Source organism: Diabrotica virgifera, chromosome 3, assembly GCF_917563875.1.
Source record: "Diabrotica virgifera virgifera chromosome 3, PGI_DIABVI_V3a".
In the NCBI taxonomy this organism is placed as follows: domain Eukaryota; kingdom Metazoa; phylum Arthropoda; class Insecta; order Coleoptera; family Chrysomelidae; genus Diabrotica; species Diabrotica virgifera.
This window is the reverse complement of record NC_065445.1, coordinates 117,400,888-117,428,615: the sequence shown is the minus strand read 5'-3', so window position 1 is coordinate 117,428,615 and position 27,728 is coordinate 117,400,888. Positions and strand designations below refer to the sequence as shown.

The 27,728-nt window shown below is 32.7% G+C and overlaps 2 protein-coding genes across 7 annotated transcripts in view; both read left to right on the top strand.

The window, feature by feature from the left end:
* LOC114334579 (protein alan shepard) overlaps positions 1-27,728 on the top strand; it is a 531,107-nt gene that overhangs the window by 373,750 nt on the left and 129,629 nt on the right. The gene's annotated exons all lie outside the window — the stretch shown is intronic.
* On the top strand, positions 5,643-9,929 carry LOC114334573 (uncharacterized). Its single transcript, XM_050645407.1, has 3 exons — positions 5,643-5,932; positions 6,490-6,941; positions 7,604-9,929. Exons 2-3 carry the CDS (start codon positions 6,833-6,835, stop codon positions 9,553-9,555), a joined length of 2,061 nt encoding a protein of 686 aa, XP_050501364.1. The 5' UTR covers positions 5,643-5,932; positions 6,490-6,832; the 3' UTR covers positions 9,556-9,929.

Genomic DNA, 27,728 nt, shown 5'->3' with positions numbered 1-27,728 from the left:
TTTAAGATTTATAGACTTCTCAGAATTTACAAATTACCTAAGTAAATACCGATTATATTTTGAATAACATTACAAATATTACCTGTACTTTCTGCTGGTGTCGGCCAACTATGAATTATTCTGGGAAAACCAACCAAAACGAAATTTTAAGCATTTTAAGGGTAGGATAGATTATTTTATTTTATGAATGGTTAGTCTTAAATCAATCGCCGATTATTCAACTTTTGTGATTGCAAGTTATTGACTATACTGTGTAAAAAAATCATTTTATTATTATTGTGAAAATGCCTAAAGTAGCAAGGGAAAAATCAAGTCTTCTCAGAAGTTGGATTGGAAGTAACAATCATCTAAAAGTTATCGACAGTGAAAGTATGTTTTGCACCATTTGTGATAAAAAGGTAAGTTCTCCACTTCAATAGATTTTTAAACTTATCAAACTTCTTTGCACATCTATGTGTCTGTCTATTCTAAAATGACAAACCGTCCCATTTCTTCAAAAACTGTTTTTTAAAGTTCGCAACGGTTTGGCTTATACAGAGCGAGGTGTTGAGAGTGGCCCACCCTGTATACTACGGTACACTGACTGTACTTTATTGTTTGACGATTTCAATTTCACTTTGAGAAATAAAAAAAAATTGGGGGAGGTTTAAAAAGTTTGATCATTTTAATGTAGGTATCTATTTACGAAAACATCTAAAACATCATTATCATTATATTCCAGATTCCATGTCAAAAGAAATTCCAAGTAGTTCAACACATAAAAACTTCACTTCACCAAACTAAGCTATCAAAAAATGATAATAAACCTCGCCAGCAGATTCTACAGAACAGTTTGCAGATTCAGAATACGTCAGTTGGGCAAGAAACCTTTGCAAAGGATTTATGCCATTTTTTTTTGAACTGCAATATCCCTCTGCACAAGTTAGAACATAAATCGTGTCAAAACTTTTTAAAAACTTATTGCAAGATTAAAGATAAACCAGCTCAAATACCAAGTTCTTCAACTCTTCGGAAAAAATATGTCAGTGCATGTTACAAAGATGTGATGACGAGTATTAAAAATCAGTTAAAAGCCGAATATCTTTGGATTTCCGTCGACGAAACAACGGATACAAAGGGTCGACAAATTGCGAATCTAATTGTTGGAGTTCTTAACGACTCTGGCGATTTTAAAAACTCATACTTAATTAGTGTAAAATGTTTGGAAAAAACAAACTATGCTACAATAGCTAGATTTGTTAACGAATCCCTAACAAATTTTTTTTTACCTGATCAAGTACCATTTGAAAAAATATTATTAATGCTTAGTGATGCCGCCTCATATATGATGAAAGCTGCATCCAATCTTAAAATCTTTTTCCCTAATTTAATTCACTGTACATGTTTGGCGCACGGCCTAAACAGAGTTGCAGAGAAAGTTAGAATTGAATTTCCCAATGTAAACACCTTAATAAATAATGTAAAAAAAGTATTTCTGAAAGCACCACTACGTGTACAGGTATATAGGGAGATGCTTCCCGATATTCCTTTACCACCAGAACCAGTATTAACCAGATGGGGAACTTGGCTTAAAAGTGCTATATTTTTATCTGAACACTACGACGACATCAAAAGCGTTATTTCAAGTTTTGATCCGACTTGTACCGCTATTGATAACTGTCAAAATATTTTTAAAGAAAAGTCTATTAAAAATCAATTGTTGTATATAAAATCGAATTTCGATATCATTGAAAGTTCAATTACAAAATTAGAGGCTCAAAATTTATGTCTTCACAATAGTATGTCTATTGTTGATACGGTTAAACAGAAAATAACAAATCTGAATGGGGAAATTGGAGTAAAAATTAAAGATAAACTTGATGACGTTTTAAACAAAAATGAGGGTTTCACTTTATTGCGTTCAATAAATAATATAATCAATTTTGGAAACTTCGATGAAAATATTAATATGGATCCGTCTCTAATAGCAAAGTTTAAATATGCCCCAATTACATCTTGTGACGTTGAGAGATCTTTTTCTGCCTATAAACAAATATTAACAGATAGAAGACATAATATTAGTTTAGAAAATATGAATCAATATATGATTATTTATTGTAACAATAAAAATATGTAAATTTGTTTTATTGTACTCTTTTTATAATATTAGTTTAGAAAATATGAATCAATATTGTAACAATAAAAATATGTACATTTATTTTATTGTACTCTTATTTATCTTGTGGTCAAAATAAAATATTTTGCCGTTTTATTTGTCACAAAACCTGAAGTTAAAAAAATATATTAAGAAATAATAATACAATTTGGTTTAAATTCAAACCTATTTATTTATTTTTATTATTTTTTATTTATTTATGTATTTAACGTAAACCATAAAATTATTCATATAAAAATAAGTGCATATATAAATGCATATTTGCATGTTAATTGTGCATATTCAGCTTGTTTTAAAATGCATATTGCATGCATATTTTAGACATTTTTTAGTGCATATTTTCCAGTCTCTAGTTATAGCCGTTGTTTACTGCTATTTGTTTAATGATGTTTAGTTCTATCTCGAAGTTATTTTTTGTCATGGGAATTTCTGTCAGTCTATGTATCATGCTATGGTAGGCTGCTAATTTGTGTTGTGTAGGATGGGATGATGAATTGTGTATAGTTGTGTCAGTATGGGTAGGTTTATGATATACGGAGAACTCATGTTTGTTGTGTAGTCTGGAAATCGTTACATCTAGAAAGTTTATGGAGTTATTCTGTTCTGTTTCTATTGTGAACTCAATATTATTATGAAGTGAATTAATATATGATAGAAATTGGTCAAGTTGTCTGTTAGTTCCTGTAAAGCATACTAGTATGTCATCCACGTATCTCCACCAATATAAGAACTGTTTAAATACGGGATGTTTAGAAATTGTTGTTTCAAGTTGGTTCATAAATATATCTGATAGCAATGGGCTTAGAGGATTACCCATAATAAGTCCTGCACTGTTGTTTGTGTATATTTGATTATTGAATTCAAAATAGTCTTGATTTATGCAAATTTCAAGAAGGTGTAAAATTTCAGATGCAATGATCGGATTTGTACTATTATGGTCTAAAAGATTCTTAACTAAAACAAAAGTTTCTGTAGGAGGAACACTAGGAAAAAGATTTTTTACGTCAAATGAAATTAGTCTGGAGTTGTTGGGCAATTGAAAATGTTGTATTTTATTAACTAGTTCTAGTGTATTTTTTACGGTGAATTTAGGTGAAAATTTAGTGTATTCTGTAATAATATCTGACAGTTTTTTTGAAAGTTTATATGACGGAGCTGTATAAAAAGAAACTACAGGTCTTATTGGGTGGTCAGGTTTGTGTAGTTTAATAAAAGAGTATAATTTAGGAGGTTGTGGGTTCATAATGTTGAGGTATTTCTGTTCTGTTGGATTTAGTATTGATTTTGAATTTTCAATGGCTAGTTTAATTTGTTTTCGGTATTTTTCTGTGGGGTTTTTGTTTAGTTTTGTACTTTTTTGGTTAGTTAAAAATTCTATTGTTTTGTTATTATAGTCTCGTTTGTCGATAGCAATAGTAGTGTTACCTTTGTCTGCTTTTGTAAATATTATGTCATGTTTTATTGATTTATTTTTAATTGAAAGCCCTGAAATTAGTGTATCCACCACCACAGAAAGAACCTAGTACCTTCTGCTCTCTCACATATACTGGCAAGATAACAACAAAAATAGCCAGATACATAAAAAAGAAAGGAATAACACCAGCTTTCAGAACTAACAACAACTTAAGCAAATATATTAAGAACAATAAAAGCCGAAAGAGAAAGCAACTACAGAGTGGTGTGTACAAACTAACGTGTGGTGACTGTCCGAAAACGTACATCGGTCAAACTGGCCGAATTTTTGACAAACGGATAGCAGAACACAAAAGGGCATTCAACAATAGAAAAACAGACACTTCTACATACTCACTTCACCTTCTAGATCATAATCATTCTTTCAATGAAGAGATTCAAATTCTGCATATTCAAAATAAAGGCCTTAAGCTATCTTTTTTAGAATCTATGGAAATTAATAAACTGAAAAATACAGATATAATTCTGAATGACCAACTCGAGACAAACAGCTCCCCACTCCTCAACCTCTTCAGTTGAAGACTTAAAAAGGCAAACACATTGTAAACTATATCACTTGAGAAAGGCACTCTGCCGAAACAGCTGTAGTCACTTAGTTATAATAAATTCTGTGGAAGTATAGGAATACGCTATCAGAACTGACCCCCGGACCACCTGGAGTTTAAGGTTTTCGGCATTGAATACATGCAAATATATTACTAGGTGGTTTTTGGGGTTGCTGAATACGAATACGCCATCACAACTGATCCCTGAACCATCTGGTGCCCAAGGTCACTGCTAAGGCATGTTATATTCTGGAGTTTAGAGGGTTTTTGGGTACCAGATGCACCGGGTGTCGGTTCTGATGGCGTATTCTTATTCAGCGACCCCAAAACCCTGGAGTAATCTGTTTGCATCAATTTCGTGCCGAGAACTCTCGAAACTTCAGATAACGTGCCTTAGCTGTGAACCTGGGCACCAGGTGCTTCGATGGTCGGTTCTGATCGCGTATTCGTCTTCAGCGACCCCAAAAACCTCCGAGAAACAAAATCTGGCCCTTAATACACTTGAAGAGATAAGTGGATAAAGGTCATATGTCACATTTTTTGAGAAAATTGTTTTATCAGCTTTTTGTTCTTCTAATATGCTGTTTAACCTGTTAAAATTTTAAAATTACCTATTTTTAGCAAAATAAAAATAACAGGAAGGTATTACAGCAATATGTCATACAATGATTTTCGAATTGTGGTGGATAAAGGTAATATGTCCAAAATTGCGTTTGGACATCATACCTTTATCCACGTCAAATGTGTAAATATATGGAGAATTTTCTACTACTTACTATTTGGATAAAGGTAATATGTCCAGAAAATTTGAAATATTTGACTTAAGGCAACTTTTTTTAAATTTAATTTAAAGCGTAAAATAGTACCTTCAGATACCTGTTTAAAAAAGTATAGCAATGCAAATTTATAAGTCTTATGTATGCATAAGTCTTATGTTGACATGTTTATGCACTTTTGGATGGATTTTAGGCATTTTAAAATGCAACTATGCCTTTCCACCGATTTTTCTATAGTATACTTTTTTCCTGATATAATCCTGAACACAATGCAAAAAGTTCTAAGTCTCTAGATGCTGTATGTATTTAAAAATCGATTTATTTTGTGCTAAACAAACGCCTTGCGACTGTCTGACATGAGTAAAATAGTTGTTATAATTCAATTAAAAATTGGTTATTTCCTATGATCTATGATTTATTAGGTTTGTTATTAAAACGTATTTAAAATTGGGCGTGTTCGTGCATTTACAGTATATATTTCCATATTATCGATAATTTCACTCAGTTATATTTTTTCTTAGAAATCGTTATCTCGCTTCGGTGAAATACCAAAATAATAATGATAAAACGATATCAGCCAATAAAGTTTAGTAATAACTACATTAATATAATTATACATAAATTTTATTAATCTTATCGGTATTACTCATTATACTCAAAACCTGAATTATTACATATCGATACCAATATTCTAATAGGACGTATGCCACATTTTTTTGATTTAGCGTTTTTAACAAATATTGTTTCAATAGGTCTTATTCCGTCTAAATCTAACATATTTAAAAAAAAAATTTAACTGAAAATATTTTTTCGCGCCTATTCTAATATGTCGTACAAAAACCGGCCTATTTTTATTTTTCGAATCTGTCGTATACCACAGTCGTCCGCCTGATTTCATAAGGTGTGTGTTGACCGTTAGAGCGTGTTGAATTACAATAATCAAAAACTGTGTTTAAAGTGTCTGTTTTTTTAAGATGTCGAAGGTAAGTTACATTTTGAAGTATATTATTTTCATTAAGCATGTTAGCTTATTTACAATGTAAAATTATAGTAAAAATATTTACCTTTGAAATAGTGAGGTTATATACGTCATATTGGAATTTCAAATAATATATTGGATACGACATATTTCTAAAACAATTACTGTTTATTATGACGTAAAACTCAAATTTATGTTATGGGTTACGTCGTATTAGAACAGATAGATGTATTATTGATGCATAATTTATTCAGAGTATCATTTTATTTACCTTTTCGTACTCACCAAAAGTAGCAAAAAATTAACGATTGAGATTCAGAAGCGTATTTTTAACATTTAAAAATATAAATTTATTATTACGTTTTCTCTACCTTCGTATTTTTATTATAAAGTATAAATAAATAATGCCAAAAGAAAGTTTTAAAAATTTAGTTCTGGTTTTTAGTACAATAATGTTGACTGACTAAAGCTATTTATTTTGCGGATTTTACTGCGGAGTTTGTGACTTTAGCATTTAGGCAGGTATTTTAGCATTTTATTGATACAGATTATTTTTTTCAGATTTCTAGTAGGGTAGAAAAAATCATCACAATGGCGTTAAATGAAACAGCACAATATAACGCACGCAATGAAACAGCAGCAGATGAACCCAATTTGATCACTCCTGAAATAAATGTTAATGATATGATGTACCATGTGCCTTACGAATTTGAAGTCATGAACGACGAGGAAAACAACTTTATTCAAGATCCCTTTGGTACTCAGGGTATTAATGTTGACTTGCTGTCCTCTGAAGTAAGATATGAAACTCTGTCAACAGTCAACTTAAACATTTCCAGTGAATTATTATCTGAAAGTAGTGTGGATAAAACTTATGAATCCACACAATAACATGAAAATTTAGATGAGGTTGAAGATGATTCTGATCCTGAGTTTATACCTGAAAAAGAAGCTCATCATGCAAGAGGACGACTCGGAATACTCAGATGAAGAACAAAATGAAAACAATCCAGGTTAGTACAATCCAACGGTAAAATATCATCATGTCTCTTCTGTCCACTGATGGGCATTTTTCGCCACTCTTCACGGTTCTGTGCGTCTTGTTGCCATTTCTTGGATATTCGTTTAATGTCGTCCATCCAGCGTGTTGGTGGTCATCTTCACTGCGTTTGCCTTCTCTTGTTGTTTGTCAGTAAGTTAGTTTTCTGGTCCATCTTTAATTTTTCAGTCTCGCTGTGTGACCTGCCCAATTTCATTTCAGCTTGGCTATACGTTCGACGACATCAGTGATACCTGTTCTTTTCCTTAGGTCTTTGTTCCTTATTTGTCCTTTTTATCTCGCCGAGAATCGATCTTTCCAGTTCGACGACATCAGTGATACCTGTTCTTTTCCTTAGGTCTTTGTTCCTTATTTGTCCTTTTTATCTCGCCGAGAATCGATCTTTCCATGCGCCTTTGTGCCACTCGCATTTTTAGTGCTGTTGTTTTTGTAAGCATGAGAGTTTCTGCTCCGCATGTCATAATAGAAAGAACGCATTGGTCAAATGTCTTCCGTTCCATAGCTATTGGAATGTTGGTCTTAAAGTAGAATAAAATATACGGTAAAATAATAATATACCCTTAATAAAATACTGAAAACCTAAATTTGTTTCAATATACATACATTTTTTTACAGATACGAGAACAGCTGAAAGTAGAAGGAAGAAAAAAGCCAATAGTGAATTATGGGATAAAAACGTTAACAAAAGAAAAAGAATGATGGGAGAAGAGTATGTTGGATACACAAGATCTAAAGACGGGACGGTTAAACACGATACTAAAAGAAACAAAAGAATGCTCGGACCTAAATGTGATTCAGTTTTTTGTAAAAAAGCAGCAAATCGTTTTTGCCTAAGACTGTCTGAAGAAATACGACAAACTATTTTTGAGAAATTTTGGAGTATGTCCTGGGAACAGAAAAGGTTATATGTTTTGCACATGACCACCTACACTGAAAAAAAGAGAACCTATACAAAAAATCCATCCAGGAGAAAGGGAACATTTCAATACTATTTGCAAATTGAAGACGGGAAACATCAGGTGTGCAAGCAAACATTTCTTGGTACGTTAGGTATAAAAGAACGTATGGTAAGGCACTGGGTCAATGAAGGGTCTATGTTTGGAACACAAAGTAGTCAAGACGACAAAAACAAAAATAAGACTAAGAAGAAAGATACGTCGGTACATTCAGTAGAACAACATAGAAAGCTGGAACAGTTGCGCCTATTTCTAGATAGTTTGCCTAAAATTGAAAGCCACTACTGCCGTAAAAAGTCGAACAAATTATATCTAGAGGAAGATTTCAAATCAAAAACCGACATATTTCAACTATATAAAAATAAATGTTTAGACGAAGATGTACTACCCTTGTCAATCAGTACTTTCCTAAAAGAGTTTGACGAAGGTAATCTTGCACTATTCAAGCCTAGAAAGGATCAGTGCGATTTATGCTGTGGATATAAAATGCAACAAATTGAAGAAATTATCTACCGAAATCATATTTTAGCAAAAGACCTTGCTCGCAAAGAAAAAGATTTGGACAAGAAGAAAGCTCAAGACCAGGCTATTTATTGTTTTACAATGGACGTGCAGGCCGTAAAATTGTGTCCTCAATTACAAGCAAGCTCATTGTATTACAAAACAAAATTGCAGGTACACAATTTTACCATCTATAACTTGTCAACTCATGCATGCAAAAATTTTGTATGGAATGAAACAGAAGGAGAACTATGTTGTTCAGTTTTTGTAACCTGCATCATTAAACATCTGGTATCAGCTTTGGAGATGGACAAAAAACCTATAGTTTTATACTCGGACAGTTGTGTTTATCAAAATAAAAATGTCATTCTGTCAAATTCATTGTCCATTCTTGCAACACAATTTGATATTGAGATTGAACAGAAGTTTCTTGAGAAGGGCCACACTCAAATGGAGTGTGACTCTTCTCATAGCCTTATTGAGAGACGATTGAAAGGAAAGGATATTTTTCTACCGACAGACTACATAAATATTATAAAAGATGCCAGGAAAAAGCCAATGCCTCTGGAAGTAGAATATTTGGACCATTCGTACTTTCTTAATTTTGATAACCCGAACTTGATGAGATATAATTCAATTCGTCCAGGAAAATTAAACAGTCCGTTAAAGGTGGCGGACTTAAAATGCCTAAAATATTTACCTTCTGGAGATATTTTGTATAAAACTAACTACGACTCTCCTTATGAAATATTACCACAACGACAAAAAACAATTATTCTGGATGAATACTTACCCAAGCCACTATACAGCAAAAGGTTAGAAATTTCAAAGAAAAAATGGCTTGACCTACAACAGCTAAAAAAAGTTATTCCAAAAGATACACATTACTTTTATGACCTAATAAAATATTACGAAAAGACAGAAGAATCAAACAAGAAAGCAAAAAAAACCGATATACAGCTATCGCTTAATAATAAAAATACCATCCTAACAACGTCTGAAACTAAAAAACAACAAAATATAAAACATCAAAAAAAAGCTATAACAAAGAATGATACAAATAAAACTGTGAAAAAGAAAACAAAAATAAATAAGAAGAACACGAATTAGTGTCCTGTTTTGCAAATATTTACATCATTCAAAATTATTATGAATTTTTTTATTCAAACAAATATATTATAAGTTTTGTAATTTCCAATTTTTGATTTAAAAAAGTTATGTTATAATTATAAAAAATAAAATAAAGTATTAAAATATTTTAAATATAATCATTGTGTAATTTGTCTTAACCCACAACAATTTATGATGCTAATATGACACTAAGAAAAATATGTCGTATCCAATAAAGCTACAATACGACGTAACCCACTTATTATCGTCATTTATTAAAATAAGTACTAAAAATGTCCACGTAATCAAAAAACATATTTTTTCAAAAACATTGTTGTTAAAAAACCTAACCTCTATAGAATATTTAAAAAACTAGACGTTTTTTTCACCTCCTGTAAAATTTTAGATTTGTGGGATGTGTCCTATTAGAATATTGGTATCGATATCTACATGTATTTAAATTTTTGTATTTTTAATGTTTGGATGCTTAATCCTATTCATGATGACATAAACACAGAACAATTTTGTTATGCAACTTATATTGATACGATATGATGACGCGCTCGAGTAACTGCAAAAATCCCCGCTTGGGCTCCCCTACCATAATTCGATAGTTTCTGATACGACTTAACTGTTGCTATAGTAAAAGCCAGAGTTAGGCTACGTCCAGACAAGCGATAATTTACATCGCTTAAGCAGTAAGCGCAGTAAAATAAATCGGCAGTAGCTGCAGTAAAAAGCATGGCCAAACGGGGATGTACATTACGGCGTGTCGCGAGATGTAAATACAGTGTTTTGGCCGTTGTGGCTAGATGAGCTACAAATGGACATCGCACACATCTTATGGAAAATATAATGTCACTCAAATTCAATAAAATTTATACGAATAGTTGCGTTTTAAATTAACGGTCAAATCTTATCATTGCGCCAACTCTATATTTTCAATAATAAGAGCAGAAATTGATATAAATAAATCTGAAATCAAATGGGTACGTACATAAGTTAGAGAGAGAAAAAATATTTTAAAATACCCAAATTGTCGGTACTCCATAAATCAGCGGATTAGTTTCACTAATCCGCTTAGACCCAGCGGGGTTTAAGCTCTTGTGAATAGCACCCAGAGCAATAGTAATTGTAACTGACACTTTTACTGACTCAAAAAATGTGATTTCGATAAACTTTAATTGCAATTTGCGCCGTAATTAATCATAATTAAGAGTTGGCGCAATGATAAGATTTGACCGTTAATTTAAAGCGAATCTATTCGTATAAATTTTATTGAATTTGAGTGACATTATATTTTCCATAAGATGTGTGCGATGTCCTTTGGACTCAGGTCCATTGGTTTGCGACACGACGCCGAAGATGGCCCCATTGATGTTGCTGCGGTATATTTTACAGCTGTCTGGCAATTCACTACACTCATCGTGGGACCCATTTTTTGCGCTTCATTTTACTGCTCTTACGGCGCCGTAAATTGTCGCTTGTCTGGCCGTAGCCTTAGAATGCAGTGTTAGTCTTACGGCGCGCATGGATGCCGCTCTTGCGGCACATTGGTAGATGCGTGTATACAACCGTAAGCAATAGGGAACTTGCACATTTTTTTTTATTACATAATAATGTTCAGTTTTGTATAAAAATGAGATTTCCAAAATTTCACGCTTCAAAACCTCATAATAACTTAGAAGTACAAATTTAAAGTCTTCGGTATTTTAAAGTAGTTCGAACGGCCCGTGACGTCACCTAGTTTTACATTAGTTATTATTATGGTTATATTTCGCTGTGTCTAGGTAAACGCTAACGTGTACGCAAATAAAAAAGTTAGGTACATACACGCGAATTAAACTTCATCAAGCCAGTGACGTCATTATTTAACGTACGCAGTGACTGTATATTTTGGTAAATACATGCTATTTTGATATGTTTAGTGTTTGTTTGATAGAAAAATATTTGTTAAGGGAAGGGAAGCAGAACTATTGAGATGTTTCAAACTTAATTGTAATAAATCAATGTATATAATAAAAGTATATATTTAGGTTAGCAAAATAAATATATGTATTTAGTTGACATGACACGTACAAAAGATTGCTAAAATAATTTTTATACGTAAGTTAATTATTATAATCAACTATTCTAAATGGGAAATGAGCCACAATTTAACTAAAAAAAGATTTTATTAACGTTTCGACGTCCAAATCGGATGTCATTGTCAAAATACAAAAATTAGTCAGATTAAATAAATTATTAGAAAAAATTTTTTACTAAGCAAGAACATTTTTGTTTAATTTAATAATATTTTGTATTTTGACAACGACGTCCGATTTAGACGTTGAAACGTTAATAACATCATTTTTTAGTTAAATTGTGGCTTAGTTCCCATTTAGAATAGTTGATTACAAAAATGCCACAAGGAAATAGCTTCATAACAAGTTAATTATTATTGTGAAAGCTTTAGGTCTTCCTTTTATTTTAATTTTGGACGGTAATACTAAATATTGTATATGTTACAGTTCAAGTTGATTCTCAGTTAGAGTTGACTCCAACTAGTTGGAGTCAACTCCAACTGAAACGAGCAGTAAAAGTTGATTTTAAAAATTTAAATCAACTTTTACTAGTTGGAGTTGACTCTTCCTGGATCGATTCAGTAAATGTTGATTATACGAGAATCTCAAGTGCATTTTTGATGAGTGTGCGTTTCTTTGTTTTGACTGTTTCAACTACTTATTAGTATAGTCTGTAACGTCGCCCCCGTTAGGTAAATTATTCTGATTTGATTTTTTGCACAAACTTACTCAAAGAAATACATCCGTATAACAATCCTTATAACAAATACACAGGGTGTCAGGCGGTACCGCGGTCGAAAAATTGTTTAACCAATTACAGTAAAGTCAGTCAGTAAAGTGACTCTTTATCGAACGAGTCTGATATTACGAGCAGAGGAACAGACGCGTTCGATAAAGAGTATTGAGGTGGTGCGTACAAAATTGTATCGTCAATCATAAAAAACATTAACACTTACTTACAACTTTGAGGATTTTTTTTAATTTTAGACGAAATAAAAAATTCGTATGACAGTAATGACAGATGACTTTTACATGATGGCCGGTTTTGATGTTTAATCGATAGTTATCAATATTGTATACCTACCTAATTACTAAATCTGTAAAGTTTTGATTTATTTTGTATGAATATAATTGCGAAACACTACAGAATTTTACTTTTTGACATAAATTTTATTAATAATAAGATAAATTTTGTACAATATTTTTAATAATTAAAGTAAATAAATTTTAATTTCACTCAAATAAATAATCGAGTGCTGCCATTGACCACTTACATTCAATCTCGGTTAATTTGATTAATAATCGCGGCAGGTAAAGTAACATTCTTCTTTCAATACAACAAAGTGTTACTTTACTGCCGAAAATGAGGGCAAATGAGTACAATAATGAATGATTTTAGTGAAGTTTGGCGATAAACAATGATTTTAAACAAATTCGCAAAAATACATAATTTTTTCACTTCGTACAAATTTTTTTTTAGATCCGTTGGGCCTTTTTTTCTCTAAAATTGATTGTTGTTGAGTTATTAGCGACTTAAAATTTGAAAAACGCCAAAATAACAATTTTCAAGGTTTCAAGTTAAAGATAATTATTGTGAAAGTCGAGCGAGCGGCCGTGGAGTAACGGCATAATCGCTGGCCTCATACGCCAGTGCACGTGGATTCGAGTTGAGCCCTGCCAATGACAAACCATTTTCTTTTTCAATAATGACACGAGCCATCTCACCATGCCTCGGAGAGCACGTTAAGCCGTCGGTCACCCTGGGCTAGTGTAGGTACATCGACACTAGTTACTTGAAACAGGGTTAAAGATGTAATTGGCGCCGGAACTGTCCGAAAGGCAAAAATGCCATACGATATTATATATTATGAAACTCAGAAACTAAAAAAAATCAAAGATTCTACCTCTATAAGATCCTGAAGAAATTTTTGTCATTATTTCATTAATACGATATTATTTTTAATTATCAACAATGAGCGCTAACCGTGTATTGAGGCGGCCGTCAATGTGAGTGCGAGTGAGATTCACCATTGGACGGCTGGAATGGTGCATCTCTTTAGCACTCACCATTGACGGCCGCCTAATACGCACTTAGCGCTCATTGTTAATAATTAAAGATAAAGCTTGGTAATAAAATAGTGACAAAAATTTCTGCTGCATCTTGTAGAGGGGGCTATAAACTTTGATTTGGTAACTTTCTGACTTTCATAATAATGGATTTTAACCGAGTTATTAAGCCTTGAAAATGGATATTTTCGCATTTTTCAAATTTTAAATCGCGTATAACTCGACAACAATCAATTTTAGAGAAAAATCACAAAATACCTTTTTTGCTCAGAATAACCCAAATGATCTAAAAAAAATTGTTCGAAGTGAAAAAATTATTTTTGTGAATTTGTCTAAAAAAAATTGTTTAAACAATTTATCGATCAAGGTACTGCCTGGCACCCAGTACATTTGTTATAAGGGCCTCTTTTTGAGTAAGTTTGTGCAAAAAATCGGCTGTTTGTGTGAATCAGAATCAACTATTACTAAATGGCATTGGGAAGAGTATACTTTTCCTAGTTGGAGTCTACTTTTACTAGTAAATGTTGAATATAAATCTTCATTTTATATTTATAATCAACTTTCACTGAAACCAGCCGTTAGAGTTGACTCCAACTAGTTGGAGTCAACTCCAACTGGATAATCAACTTGAACTGTAACATATATACTAAATTGTACCATATTGTACTATAGTGTAATACTAAATACTGTATTTCACTTATAACTAAAAAAATATATACAGGGTGTCCAGAAACTCTACCGACAAACGAAGACAGGAGATTCCTCAGATAATTTTAAGACAATTTAAGCCAATTCACCTAGTCCGAAAATGCTTCCTAAGCCCGACCGCACATCAAAGAAACATAAAACGTAAATTACGTTTCATGGAAATAAACCACTGCTAAACAAATATACGTCCGGCCATTTATGAAACTCTCCGAAAATAAAAATGTGTCATGAGCATGAATCACACTCGTTTCATTGGTAGGCGGACTTTGAGATTTGTTTAGCAGTGTTTTAGTTTCATGAAACATGTTTTTCGTTTCATGTTTAATGTTTTTCGTTTCATGTTTCTTTGGTGTGCGGCTTGGCTAAGCTAGAGCTCTTTGAAGATGGCGCCATGTAATTAGTTTCTCTTAAATACCTCCAGAACGCTTCTATCTAGAAAAACGAAAATTTGTATACATATTTAATTTCCAGAAATGTATTGATTCCATCCATTGCGAATTTCTAGTACCGGTCATAGGCGTCCGTTTTGGGTAGGGCAACGGTTATTTTATCGCCTAACTTTTTTTTCTTCAACTTTTAACTATTTTTGATACTGGATTATTAAATTGTGAGGTATTCTAGTACTAAAAGGTACTCTTACTTTAAGTCGGTAGAACACACCGTTTTCTAGAAAAATCGATTTGAATGTTTTTAGTTTTGGGAATTTGAAAAAAAAATTGAAAAAAAATAAAAAAAAAACGATGCATTTTACCAACTTAAAGCAAGAGTAACTTTTAGTACTCGAATATCTCATAATTGAATAATCTAGTGTCAAAAATACTTAAAAATTAAAGACAATAAAATTATGCTATAAAATAACTGTTGACCTACCCAAAACGGACGTCTATGACCGTTTCTAGAAATTCGCCATTAATGAAATCGATTAATCTCTGGAATATAAATAAATGTACCAGTTTTTATCTTTCTAAATAGTTTTTTTTAATCTTTTTTTTTGAAATTCAAAGAACGAAAAATTTTCAAATCGATTTTTCTAGAAAACGGTTTATTCTATCGACTTAAAGTAAGAGTAAGAGTACCTTTTAGTACTAGAATACCTCACAATTTAATAATTCAGAGTCAACAATGCTTAAAAATTAAATACAAAAAAGTTAGGCGATAAAATAACCATTCCCCTACCCAAAACGGACGCCTATGACCAGTACTAGAAATTCGCAATGGATGAAATCGATTCATTTCTGGAAAGTGAATACGCATACCAATTTTCGTTTTTCTAAATAGAAGCGTTCTCGAGGTATTTAAGAAAAACTCATTACATGACGCCATCTTCAAAGAGCTCTAGCTCGCTTAGGAAGGAAGCATTTTCGGACTAGGTGAATTGGGTTAAATTGTCTTAAAATTATCTGAGGAATCTCCTGTCTTCGTTTGTCGGTAGAGTTTCTGGACACCCTGTATATTAATTTATAGTCTCTTAACTTTTTCATACTGTTTTAAAATGTTGTTAAACTCATTAAAACAACTAAATAATTGTCCACACTGCATAGTTAATTTAAAAACAAACACTAAACAGATAAAAAATAAGAAATCTCTTTACTAATCAGTATTTAAATTAAAGTATAAACACAACGCAATTAAACAAATTCCAACACTCTGACACTAACTTTTTTATTTGCGTACACGTTAGCGTGTACCTAGACACAGCGTTATATTTAGGTATATTCTTCTTTTCCTTCTTTAGTTTATTGGCCTCCACCTACTTGGGTATTTGGCCAGCTCGTCGTAGGGTAATAAAGGAAAAATATTTATATTCTAATGACATTTATCGTATGTCGTTGTAATAATATATACCAGTTTGTTGAGATTGGAGTTTGATACAGTTTTTGAAGGAAAGAAAAGAAGGTTTACTATTGAAAATAAAACCATTTTGTAAAAGTAAAAATTTTCTATGAATAGTTCAAACGAACAAAAACACTTTTAACGTCACATAACTGTATTTTTTACTGACGTTTATAATGTCTAATTAATTTTGTTTACTTTTTGGTGTAAAATGTAAATGCAAAACCATATGACGTCACGACGCGTTTTTTGCTGGCTGGAATAATTTGAATTTTAAATCGTCTTTAGGGGAAAAACGAAAGACAAACAAAACTTTTTTATCATTGATACATGTTTTAAATTATGTTCTGTTGTGATTTATAACAATTTTTTCCAATTTTAAATTTTATGCAAGTTCCCTATTATTGTGTGCGAGTATTTATATTCTAGTGCTATGATTCTTAAATCCGGTCCTAATGCACCGCTCGAGGCAAACCGGCAACGTGGTCGGCCGTTCTCCGGTAAGAAATACATTGCCCTATGCTACCTGCACGGTAGTTGGTGTGAAGATGCACGGTGTGAAGTTGGCACCTCTAAATACGATTTTTTCAAATTTTTTTTTATTTTTTAATTGTCCATCAAATGTCCACTCTTGTCCAGCAAAAAAATTTTTTTGTCCACCTTTTATTTACGAGATACTAAAAAAACGTGAAATAAGGCCCAACACCCCGTAGTCAAAAAACGTCGTAAAAACTGATACGTTTGATTGTCCAACTGTTGTCCACACTTGTCCAGGCATTTTTTTTTTAATAGTCCACCTTTTATTTATTTAAATTAGCAATAATTATCGTTTGTTAGTAAAAATGCCAAAAAAATGAGAATTTTTGGATTTTTTTTTTCACGTTTGATTGTCCGTCGAATGTCCACCCTTGTCCAGCAAAAATTTTTTTTGTCCACCTTTTGTTTACGAGATACTAAAAAAACGTGAAATAAGGCCCAACACCCCAAAGTCAAAAAAACGTCGTAAAAACTGATACGTTTGATTGTATAACTGTTGTCCACACTTGTTCAGGCATTTTTTTTAATTGTCCACCTTTTGTTTATTTAAATTGGCAATAATTATTGTTTGTTAGTAAAATGCCAAAAAATGAGAATTTTTGGAAATTTTTTTTCACGTTTGATTGTCCGTCGAATGTCCACCCTTGTCCAACAAAAAGTTTTTTGTCCACCTTTTTTGAAAAAAATAGTTGAAAAAAATTTTTTGGACAGGGAAGAAGTACAAGTTTCCGAATTCGAGAAAAAGTTGTCAGGACTAACAGCTTTGGATTGTCCAATAGTTGTCCATTCGTGTTCAGACATTTTCATTACTTGTGAAACATTGGTTTTTTCTCAGCAATATTTTTTAGTTTGGTAGCAACAATGGATCATGAATGCGAATTCCAAAAAATGATATTTTTATTCAACGCCGTGTAGGAACGGTTACTTTTCCACACGCTCTAGCGATGCAATATTCGCATTTTCACACATTGTTGAATAAAATATCGTTCTTAACTAGTGTGGAACAGTTTTTTTAACTCATCTGATTACAATGCTCGCCTTCGGCTCGCATTGCAACCCTCAGATTCGTTTAAAAGAACTTTTCCAGACTAGTGAAGAAATATATTATTGTTTGTCTGATGTTTTTAACTTTTACAATTGCTTAGCAAGAAAATTTTCGTTGTCCATTTTTAGCCTAAGAGATAATTAGAAAATGATACATATATATTTGACCCATAATAAGGCCAAGCACCTGGACTTTGAAAAAAGGTCGTAAAAACTAATAGATTTGACTGTCCAACCAATTTTTTTTATTTGTACACTTTCTATTTTTTTTTTGTTGATCGCAATTGCGATGATAGCGTAAAAGCTATGAACAGGCAACTTGCTCATCAGTTATAGTTATTTGAAAAAGTGTTCAATTCACTTCCTAAAATATATATACTTGAAAATATTCTATTTAATTATATTACATGTAAAATAGTTCAGTTTTTTGTCCGCAGCGTGGACGAAAGTGAGATTTTTAGCCTGTGTTCGAATAAATATCTCTTCGCATCATGGACAGAATTTTTTATTCACTCGTATGATTATTTCATGTGTACATACGAACACAACTTTTCAAACATGCAAAAAAAAAGCATTTTCATGCTTCAGCCACAACGAGCGTGATTTTTGTATACGTGTGCGTAACGCAAAATCACAATTTTTGAGCCTTCACTATGAAAAATTATGTTCGCACCTGTGAGCAATCGTCGATTTAGGCTCAGACGATTTTAAGGCTCGGCTACGCCTCGCCTTAAAAATTTCGTCTTCGCCAAAATCGACTTCTTGCTCACACGTACGAAAATAGCTACTTATCCGTGGTGCAAAATGTACTACCATTGATTTTGTTTGACTAAGTTACGACCATAGATTTAAGAAGAAGAAGGTGTTTTCATTAATCTAAGGTTACGACCAAGATATTTAGTCTCTTGTAAATATTACTGAATTTGGCATTATAGTTGCTGAGAATATACGTCTTAATTACCGTTGGGGCAAGCTTCTTGGATAATCATACCTTTCGATTGTGAACGACTATTTCCAAAGTCGAATTGCTGCGCTTTTTGTCAATCTCAAAATATTGTTGAAACCATATTTTTCATAAACGGTCAACAAAAAAAACTTCTTGCTGGACAAGAGTGGATATTCGATATACAATCAAGCGTGAAAGACAAATTTTTCAAAAATTTGCATTCTCTGAAGATTTTGATAACAAATTAAAACTATTGATATAAAATGTAAAAGAAAGATGGACAGGTAAAAAAATGCTTGGACATGTGTGACATGTGTGTGGAAAACTGTTGGACAATTAAACGTATCGGTTTTCACGACTTTTTTTTCAATTCGGAGTGCGGTTATTTCTTGTTTTTTTTAAATCTCTTGAACAAAAGGTAGACAAAAAATACTTTTAGCTAAACAAGGATGGAAATTCGATTGACAATCAAATATAAAAAAAATTTCAAAAATAGTATATTACATAACTAGGACTTATTTTATTTACACAGGAGTGTGAAGTTTGTACACAGAGGCGAAGCCGAGATTTACAATCATACGAGTAAATATTAGATTTGTTTTTTTTTGTCTCAACATTTTTATTAAAAAACTACAACTATTCCTATAATGAAGAAAAAAGTGGAAAAGAAAAAAAAATGCCTGAACACGTGTGGACAACTATTGGACAATCGAAACCTGTCAGTTTTGACTTTATCTCGAATTCGGAAAACTGTACTTTTCCCGGTCCGAAAAATTATTTTAAACTATATTTTTCAAAAAAGGTGGACAAAAAAACTTTTTGCTGGCCAAGGGTGGACATTCGACGGACAATCAAACGTGAAAAAAAATTTCTAAAAATTCTCATTTTTTGGCATTTTTACTAACAAACGATAATTATTGCTAATTTAAATAAATAAAAGGTGGACAATTAAAAAAAAATGCCTTGACAAGTGTGGACAACAGTTGGACAATCAAACCTATCAGTTTTTACGACGTTTTTTGACTTTGGGGTGTTGGGCCTTATTTCACGTTTTTTAGTATCTCGTAAACAAAAGGTGGACAAAAACAAATTTTTGCTGGACAAGGGTGGACATTCGATAGACAATCAAACGTGAAAAAAAATTTCCAAAAATTCTCATTTTTTGGCACTTTTACTAACAAACGATAATTATTGCTAATTTAAATAAATAAAAGGTGTACAATTAAAAAAATGCCTGGACAAGTGTGGACAACAGTTGAACAATCAAACGTATCAGTTTTTACGACGTTTTTTTGACTTCGGGGTGTTGGGCCTTATTTCACGTTTTTTTAGTATCTCGTAAACAAAAGGTGGACAAAAAAAAATTTTACTGGACAAGAGTGGACATTTGATGGACAATTAAAAAATAAAAATGTTTTTGAAAAAATCGTATTTAGAGGTGCCAACTTCACCCGGCTGGCATCTACTTTAGTAAGAATTGAGATTACAAAACCATGTGGCTTTAAGGCGGGTTGACACGATCCAAGTGTACTTGGTTAAAGTCTGCTTGGACGCTGCTTGCGCAACACTTGAAAGCTACTTTGATCCTGTCATCTATTGTCCAAGTACACTTGTATCGAGGAAGTATTATAGTCGAGTAATTAAGAGTAGAATTTTTCTTTTTTATTCCTTTTTTCTGGATTTCAAGTTCGTGTATCAACATCTCGGCAACCACTCGAATATCTTCCACAATCACTTCCATCTGGATATTTAATATCTATCCAAGTAATTTAACCGTGGTAACCAACTTAGTTCAAGTGCACTTGTACAAGTGCACTTGGTCCAAGTTGAAATCCAAGCATTCTTGGATCAACCCGCTCTTATACCAGGAGTATTATTTTGCGAAATATATTTAATATAAAATGTACCTATATCATTTTACTATTGGTAAGTGTTTATTCTAAAAAAAATGCACCTTGTATACATGTTTCAGAAATTCGCAATAACCCATTATCCGTTTAGAACCCAAACAAGTACCTTGTGCCCTCGAAAAATTCATACATATTAGAAATTTTTTCTTCGTTTCTATTCTTATGGAGACTATTAAATGTTCAAAAATATTTACATGGTAATAAAATTGATGTAAATTCTGAATACATTCGAAAGCATTCAGTCCATCTACCATAATTGCACCTATCGTTTTTATTACTGCTACGTTTGTTTATAAATAGTAATAATAATTTACGACCTGCAATATACCCAGGGTGTATTCTAATGTGCAATCATCATTAGAATAATTCTATGCGGAACTGAAACACTGATATCCGTTTAGTCCATGTTGTATCGTCGCCCCCGTCAGGTAAATTATTCCGATTCGATTTTTTTGCACAAACTTACTCAAAAAGAGGTGCTTATAACAAATCCACAGGGTGCCAAGCTGTACCGTGGTCGAAAAATTGTTTAAACAATTTTTTTAAACAAATTCACAAAAATAATTTTTTCATTTCGGAAAATTTTTTTAGATCTGGGTCATTCTGAGCACAAAAGGTCTCTTGTGATTTTTCTCTAAAATTGATTGTTGTCGAGTTATACGCGATTTAAAATTTGAAAAACGCGAAAATAGCCATTTTCAAGGCTTAATAACTCAGTTAAAAATAATTATTATGAAAGTCAGAAAGTCACCAAATCAAAGTTTAAAGCCCCCCCTTACAAAATCCTGAAGACATTTTTGTCATTACATATTTTATTACTAAACTGTTATTTTTAATTATTAACAATGAGCGCTAAGAGCGTATTAAGGCGGCCGTGAATGTGAGTGCGAGTGAGATTCACCATTGGACGGCCGGAATGGTGCATCTCTTTCGCACTCACCATTGACGGCCGCTCTTAGCGCTCATTGTTAATAATTAAAAATAACAGCTTAGTAATAAAATAATGACAAAAATTTCTTCAGGATCTTGTAGTTTGGCTACATAAGTCGACAACAATCAATTTTAGAGAAAAATTACGAGAGACCTTTTCTGCTCAGAATGACCCAGATGATCTAAAAAAATTTTAGATCATCGATTTGTTCGAAGTGAAAAAATTATTTTTGTGAATTTGTTTAAAAAAAATGTTTAAACAATTTTTCGACCACGGTACCGTCTGGCAACTTATGGATTTGTTATATTATAAGGACCTATTTTTGAGTAGGTTTGTGCAAAAAAATCGAATCAAAATAATTTACCTGACTGGAGCGACGATGCCTGGACTAATTAGACATACTGATATGTACTAATCATGATATAGTCAAGTAAATGCAACAAAAAAGCACGTGCCCGATCTTTGATTCACTCGTGACTACGAGTAGTTGTTAACAAATATTGGTATATTGTTGATTACATAGGGACCACCGTGGGTTCAGATATGGCTTTAGTATAACAACAATTGACCATTCCAAATCACGTGATATAATATGGCCGGCAGTGGGCAAAAATTTAATAATATAGGGTTTACATCAGTTTTTGTAAAGAATATCCTGTTTGGTTTTGTTTTTTATTGTTAATTGTGCACCGAAATTGTGATAGCAAATAAATATAAACTAGTTTATCGCCTACAGAACTGAATTATCCCATAGTAGTTATTGACACAAACTGGTAACTAATATGGGATAATTCAGTTCTGTAGGCGATAAACCACTTCATATTTAATTTGTTATCACAATTTCGCAGATTTCCCTACACAATTAACATAAAAAAACAACCAAACAGGATTTTCTTTACAAATTAATGTCGATGTAAGGTTAGATTTTACCCACACCCGGCCATGTTTGACGTTTCATTGGAATGCCTAATTATTAACTACTGTGGAAATTAGTCCAGGCGGGTTAGACGAATAACAGGCCTAACCTTGCATTAGGAGCTGCCCCAAATTTTATTTTTCTAATCTTTAGGGAGGATCAATATTAGTATAAATTTAAAATCTCGACTGAATTCCACCGTTGCGTTAGCCGCCATCTTGATTTTAAACGAGAACCGTTTTTGCTCAATATCTCGGCCATTTTCAATTTTTTGACAAAAAGTGTAGAAACTGAAATTGTTGAAAATGCGATTTTCTATAGTTTTATTTATTATAATTTTTTCGTGCGGTCGATATTTTCCGAGTTATGAGGGGAAAATAGTGAGAGTTGGAGCATAATTATTGAATTATTGAATTATCTCGTTTATTATTAGTTTTACAACAAATATATACCTATACAAAAATGAAGAGAATTAAATTCTACACAATTTTCATCTCTTTCATTTTTTTGCTAAAATTAATATTTAAGGTAGTACGTATGCGGTAATGGCGCGAGCGTAAGACCGGATTGATTTTATAGCAATTGTTTTTGTTCAATATCTACGCCATTTTCAACTAAAATTGTTCAAAATAAGATTTCCTACAATTTCTTTTTAACAATTTTTTTCATGCGGTTGATATTTTCCGAGTTACATGGGAAAATAGTAAAAAGTGGTGGGGGAAGCATAATTATTGAATTGAATTTTGTTTCCGAGCTGCCCCAAATTTTATAATTCTATCCTTTAGCAGAGATCAATAGTAGTGTAAATTTAAAATCTCGACTGAATTCCGCGGTTGCATTAGCCGCCATACTGATTTTAAATGAGAACTGTTGTTGCTTAAGATCTCCGCCATTTTCAACTTTTCAACCCAAATGGTGGGAAAGAAAATTGTTGGAAATGCAATTTCTTACAATTTCTTTGGCACAATTTTTTTATACGATCAATATTCTCCGAGTTAAGGGGGAAAATAATGGAAGCGGAGGGGAAGCATAATTATTGAATTGTCTCATTTATTATTAACTTTACGACATAATTGTACATAAACAAAAATAAAGAGAATTATATTTTATACAATTTTTGAAACTTCCAATGAAACATCAACCAAACTAAGTATATAAAAGACATAAAAAGACATTATATGCATTAAGTTCACTTAATTTTATTAACTAGCGGGTTTGATTGGTTGAATTTTTCTGTCGATATTTTAAGTTTTATGTCAGCTGATATATCGTGATGTTTCAACAATTTTTTTTAAATTTTGGACCCTGTTGGGGGAATTTTCCCATTTCCCCCCCTTGTAGACCCGCCACTGGTTCTCTCGAAAAATTGTAGTAAATGGTAATTGCAACAATTTCAGTTCTTACACTTTTTGTCGAAAAGTTGAAAATGGCGGAGATATTGAACAAAAACAATTGCTACAAAATCAATCAGGTCTTACGCTCGCACCGTTACCACATACGTACTACCTTAAATATTGATTTTATCAAAAAAATGTACGGCATCAAAATTATACAAAATTTAATTCTCTTCATTTTTGTATAGGTATATATTTGTTGTAAAACTAATAATAAACGAGATAATTCAATAATTCAATAATTATGCTACAACTGTCACTATTTTCCCCTCATAACTCGGAAAATATCGACCGCACGAAAAAAATTATAATAAATGAAACTATAGAAAATCGTATTTTCAACAATTTCAGTTTCTACACTTTTTGTCAAAAAATTGAAAATGGCGGAGATATTGAGCAAAAACGGTTCTCGTTTAAAATCAAGATGGCGGCTAACGCAACGGCGGAATTTAGTCGAGATTTTAAATTTATACTAATATTGACCCTCCCTAAAGATTAGAAGAATAAAATTTGGGGCAGCTCCTAATGCAAGGTCAAATGCTATTCCGACTGGGCTAAATATACATGGTGGGCCAAAGAAAACAGTCCACTTCGATATTTGGCAATAGTTATTAGATTTTAAGGAAATGCCGAAACAGGTCTTCTTCTTCTTCTTCCTACTTTATAAATAGGCTCATTGCCTGTTTTACTTCGGTTGTTAGCCTCAATTCACATTGTCTGACCATCTTTTCCTCGGTCGTCCCAATGATCTTCCATTTGGCGATTTGTCTCTTGCTATTCGTACTATTCTATTTTCTATCATTCTTTCTATGTGTTGATTCTATTCTATGTGTTGATTCCATTCTATTTTTCTTCTTTTGGGCCACATGGTTATTTCTTCTATACCACATCTCGCTCGTATTTCCTCATTTCTTACTGTCTCTTAGAGTTTGGTTTGTTATTTTTCGTAAGACTTTCATTTCTGCTGTTTCCAGTGCTGTTCTGTGTTTTCGCCGTATCTGCTCTTGTTTTCTCTGTGTACGTCATTATCGGTCTTATTGTTGATTTATTTATCCTGGTTTTCGTTTCCATTGTGAGGTATTTGTTTCTCCAGATTGTGTTGTTGAGACATCCTGCTGATCTGTTTGCCATATTCACTTATTTTCGTACTTCTTCTTCCATTTTTTCGTAGCTTGAAGTTTTATTCCCAAGTATTCCGTTTCCATCACTTGTTCTATTATTTTGTTATTTACGACCAATTTACATCGTCTCGGTTCCGCTGATATTACTATCGATTTAGTTTTCTCTTTATCTGTTGAGATCACCATGTTGTATATGAGGGCCGTGTTTTCGAATTCTTTAATTAATCTTTGTAGGTCATCTTTTTCGAAATCACATATATTATTGGAGATTTTAACGCGAAAATTGGTCAAGGACGAAGATCTGACCTGATAGGTGGATATGGACTAGGGGAGAGCAATGAAAGAGGCGATAGATTATACCAGTTCTGTCAAGAACATGACATGATAATCGCAAATACATGGTTCAAATTACACAAAAGAAGATTATATACATGGAAGGGACCAGGAGATCACTCGCTTCATATAATTAGAAATCAGATAGATTATATTCTAGTAAACAAGAGATTTAAGAATGGTGTCAAGAGATCAACTACATATCCTGGTGCAGATATCGGTTCAGACCATAACCCTCTAATAGCTGACATCCAAGTGAAGCTCAAAAAAGTCGAAGAAAACCCCAAAACACCAAAATTACATATATCAGCATCCAACAAAACGCTAATAGAAAATGACCTGAATAAGCAGCTAAAGAATTCAACAAATGAAAACAATACAGAAATATGGAACACGTTTAAAGATCTTACCTGGAAAGTAATGGAAAAATATACGACAACGATGCAGAGGCACAAAAAACAACAATGGATGACTGATGAAATCCTGGAATTGATGGAGCAGAGAAGAAAACTGAAAGATAACAAAACAGAATACAAAGAAAAACAAAAACTAATTAAACAAAAAATAAAGGTAGCTAAAGAAAAATGGATGGAGGATAAATGCAAGGAATTAGAAAAGTTGAATGAAAAACATGATACGTTTAATATGTTTAAAAAAGTTAGAGAAGTAGCTGGTCTTTATTATAAGAAAACTCCACATACTATAACCGATTCGTCGGGAAAAATGATAATAGACGAACACGAAATCCGAACTACCTGGTATAATTATATAAATGAACTGTATAATGATGATAGACCCGAAGAACTGGACACTTTAGATGAAGGTGAAGGACCAGAAATACTAAAATCAGAAATACAACATGCTATAAAATTGGCAAAAAACAATAAAGCCGTTGGTCCCGACAACATACCTACAGAAATGTTAAAGCTCATAAATGAGGAAAACATTGGAATACTAGTCAAACTTTTCAATGATGTTTATTCGACTGGTGATATCCCTGAAGATTGGTTAAAGTCCGAATTCATAACCCTACCAAAAAAACAACGTCCGAAAAACTGTAGCGACTATAGAATGATAAGCCTTATGAGCCACACCTTGAAAATCTTTCTACGTATCATCCACAGTAGAATCAGAGATAAATGTGAAGAAGACCAGGATGAAACACAATTTGGCTTCAGAAATGGACTGGGAACCCGGGACGCACTCTTTGCACTAAATGTGTTATTGCAGAAATGCCGAGATCAAAGGAAAGACGTCTTTGCTGTATTTATTGACTATGAGAAGGCCTTTGATCGAGTACAACATCACAAATTAATTAAAATACTAAAGGATAAAGGAGTTGATAGTCAAGATGTACGAATCATAGAAAAATTATACTGGCGTCAAACAGCGACAGCTTGCATAAATGGAAAATCAACAGAAATATGCAAAATACAAAGAGGCGCCAGACAGGGTTGTATACTGTCCCCACTGTTGTTCAATTTGTATTCAGATAGAATATTTAAGGAAGCGCTGCATAATTTGGAATGGGGTGTGAAGGTTAATGGAATTCTGATAAATACAATCAGATATGCAGACGATACAGTTATTTTAAGTGATGATATGAATGGATTACAACACCTTTTAAATGCCATTGACAGAGTGGGAAGAGAGTTTGGCCTAAACATAAACTGTTCAAAAACAAAGTACATGGTATTTAGCCGTTTGGCCCATCAAGATTCACGGTTATATGTTGATGGTCATATGATTCAAAGAGTACCCAGTTTTAAATATCTTGGTTGCCATATTACTGAACAACTAGATCCAGATAAAGAGATAAAATGTAGAATCGAGATAGCCCGCACGACATTTTTAAAAATGAGGTCATTCTTCTGTAATGATACCTTGCAACTTCAACTTCGAAAGCGCATGATTAAATGCTACATTTGGTCAGTCCTCTTGTATGGTGTCGAAGCATGGACATTAAAAATATCCACCATTAACCGTTTGGAGGCCTTTGAAATGTGGCTGCACAGACGTATTCTAAAAATACCATGGACGGCTATGCTGACAAATGTGGCAGTCCTTAAGAGAGCAAATGCTACCCGTGAGCTGCTTGATAACATCAAATATAGAAAGATGGCCTATTTTGGACACGTAGTAAGGGGAGACCGGTATAATATTCTTCAACTTAATATGATGGGTAAAATCGAAGGACGCAGAGGAATTGGTAGAAAGCAGGCCTCTTGGTTGAAGAATATCCGGGAGTGGACAGGAATAAAGAAAGCAGAACACCTATTTAGAATAGCTCGAGACAGAGACAGTTTCGCCGTGTTAATCGCCAACGTCAAGGGGACTTGATAGGGCACGTTAAGAAGAAGAAGGTCATCT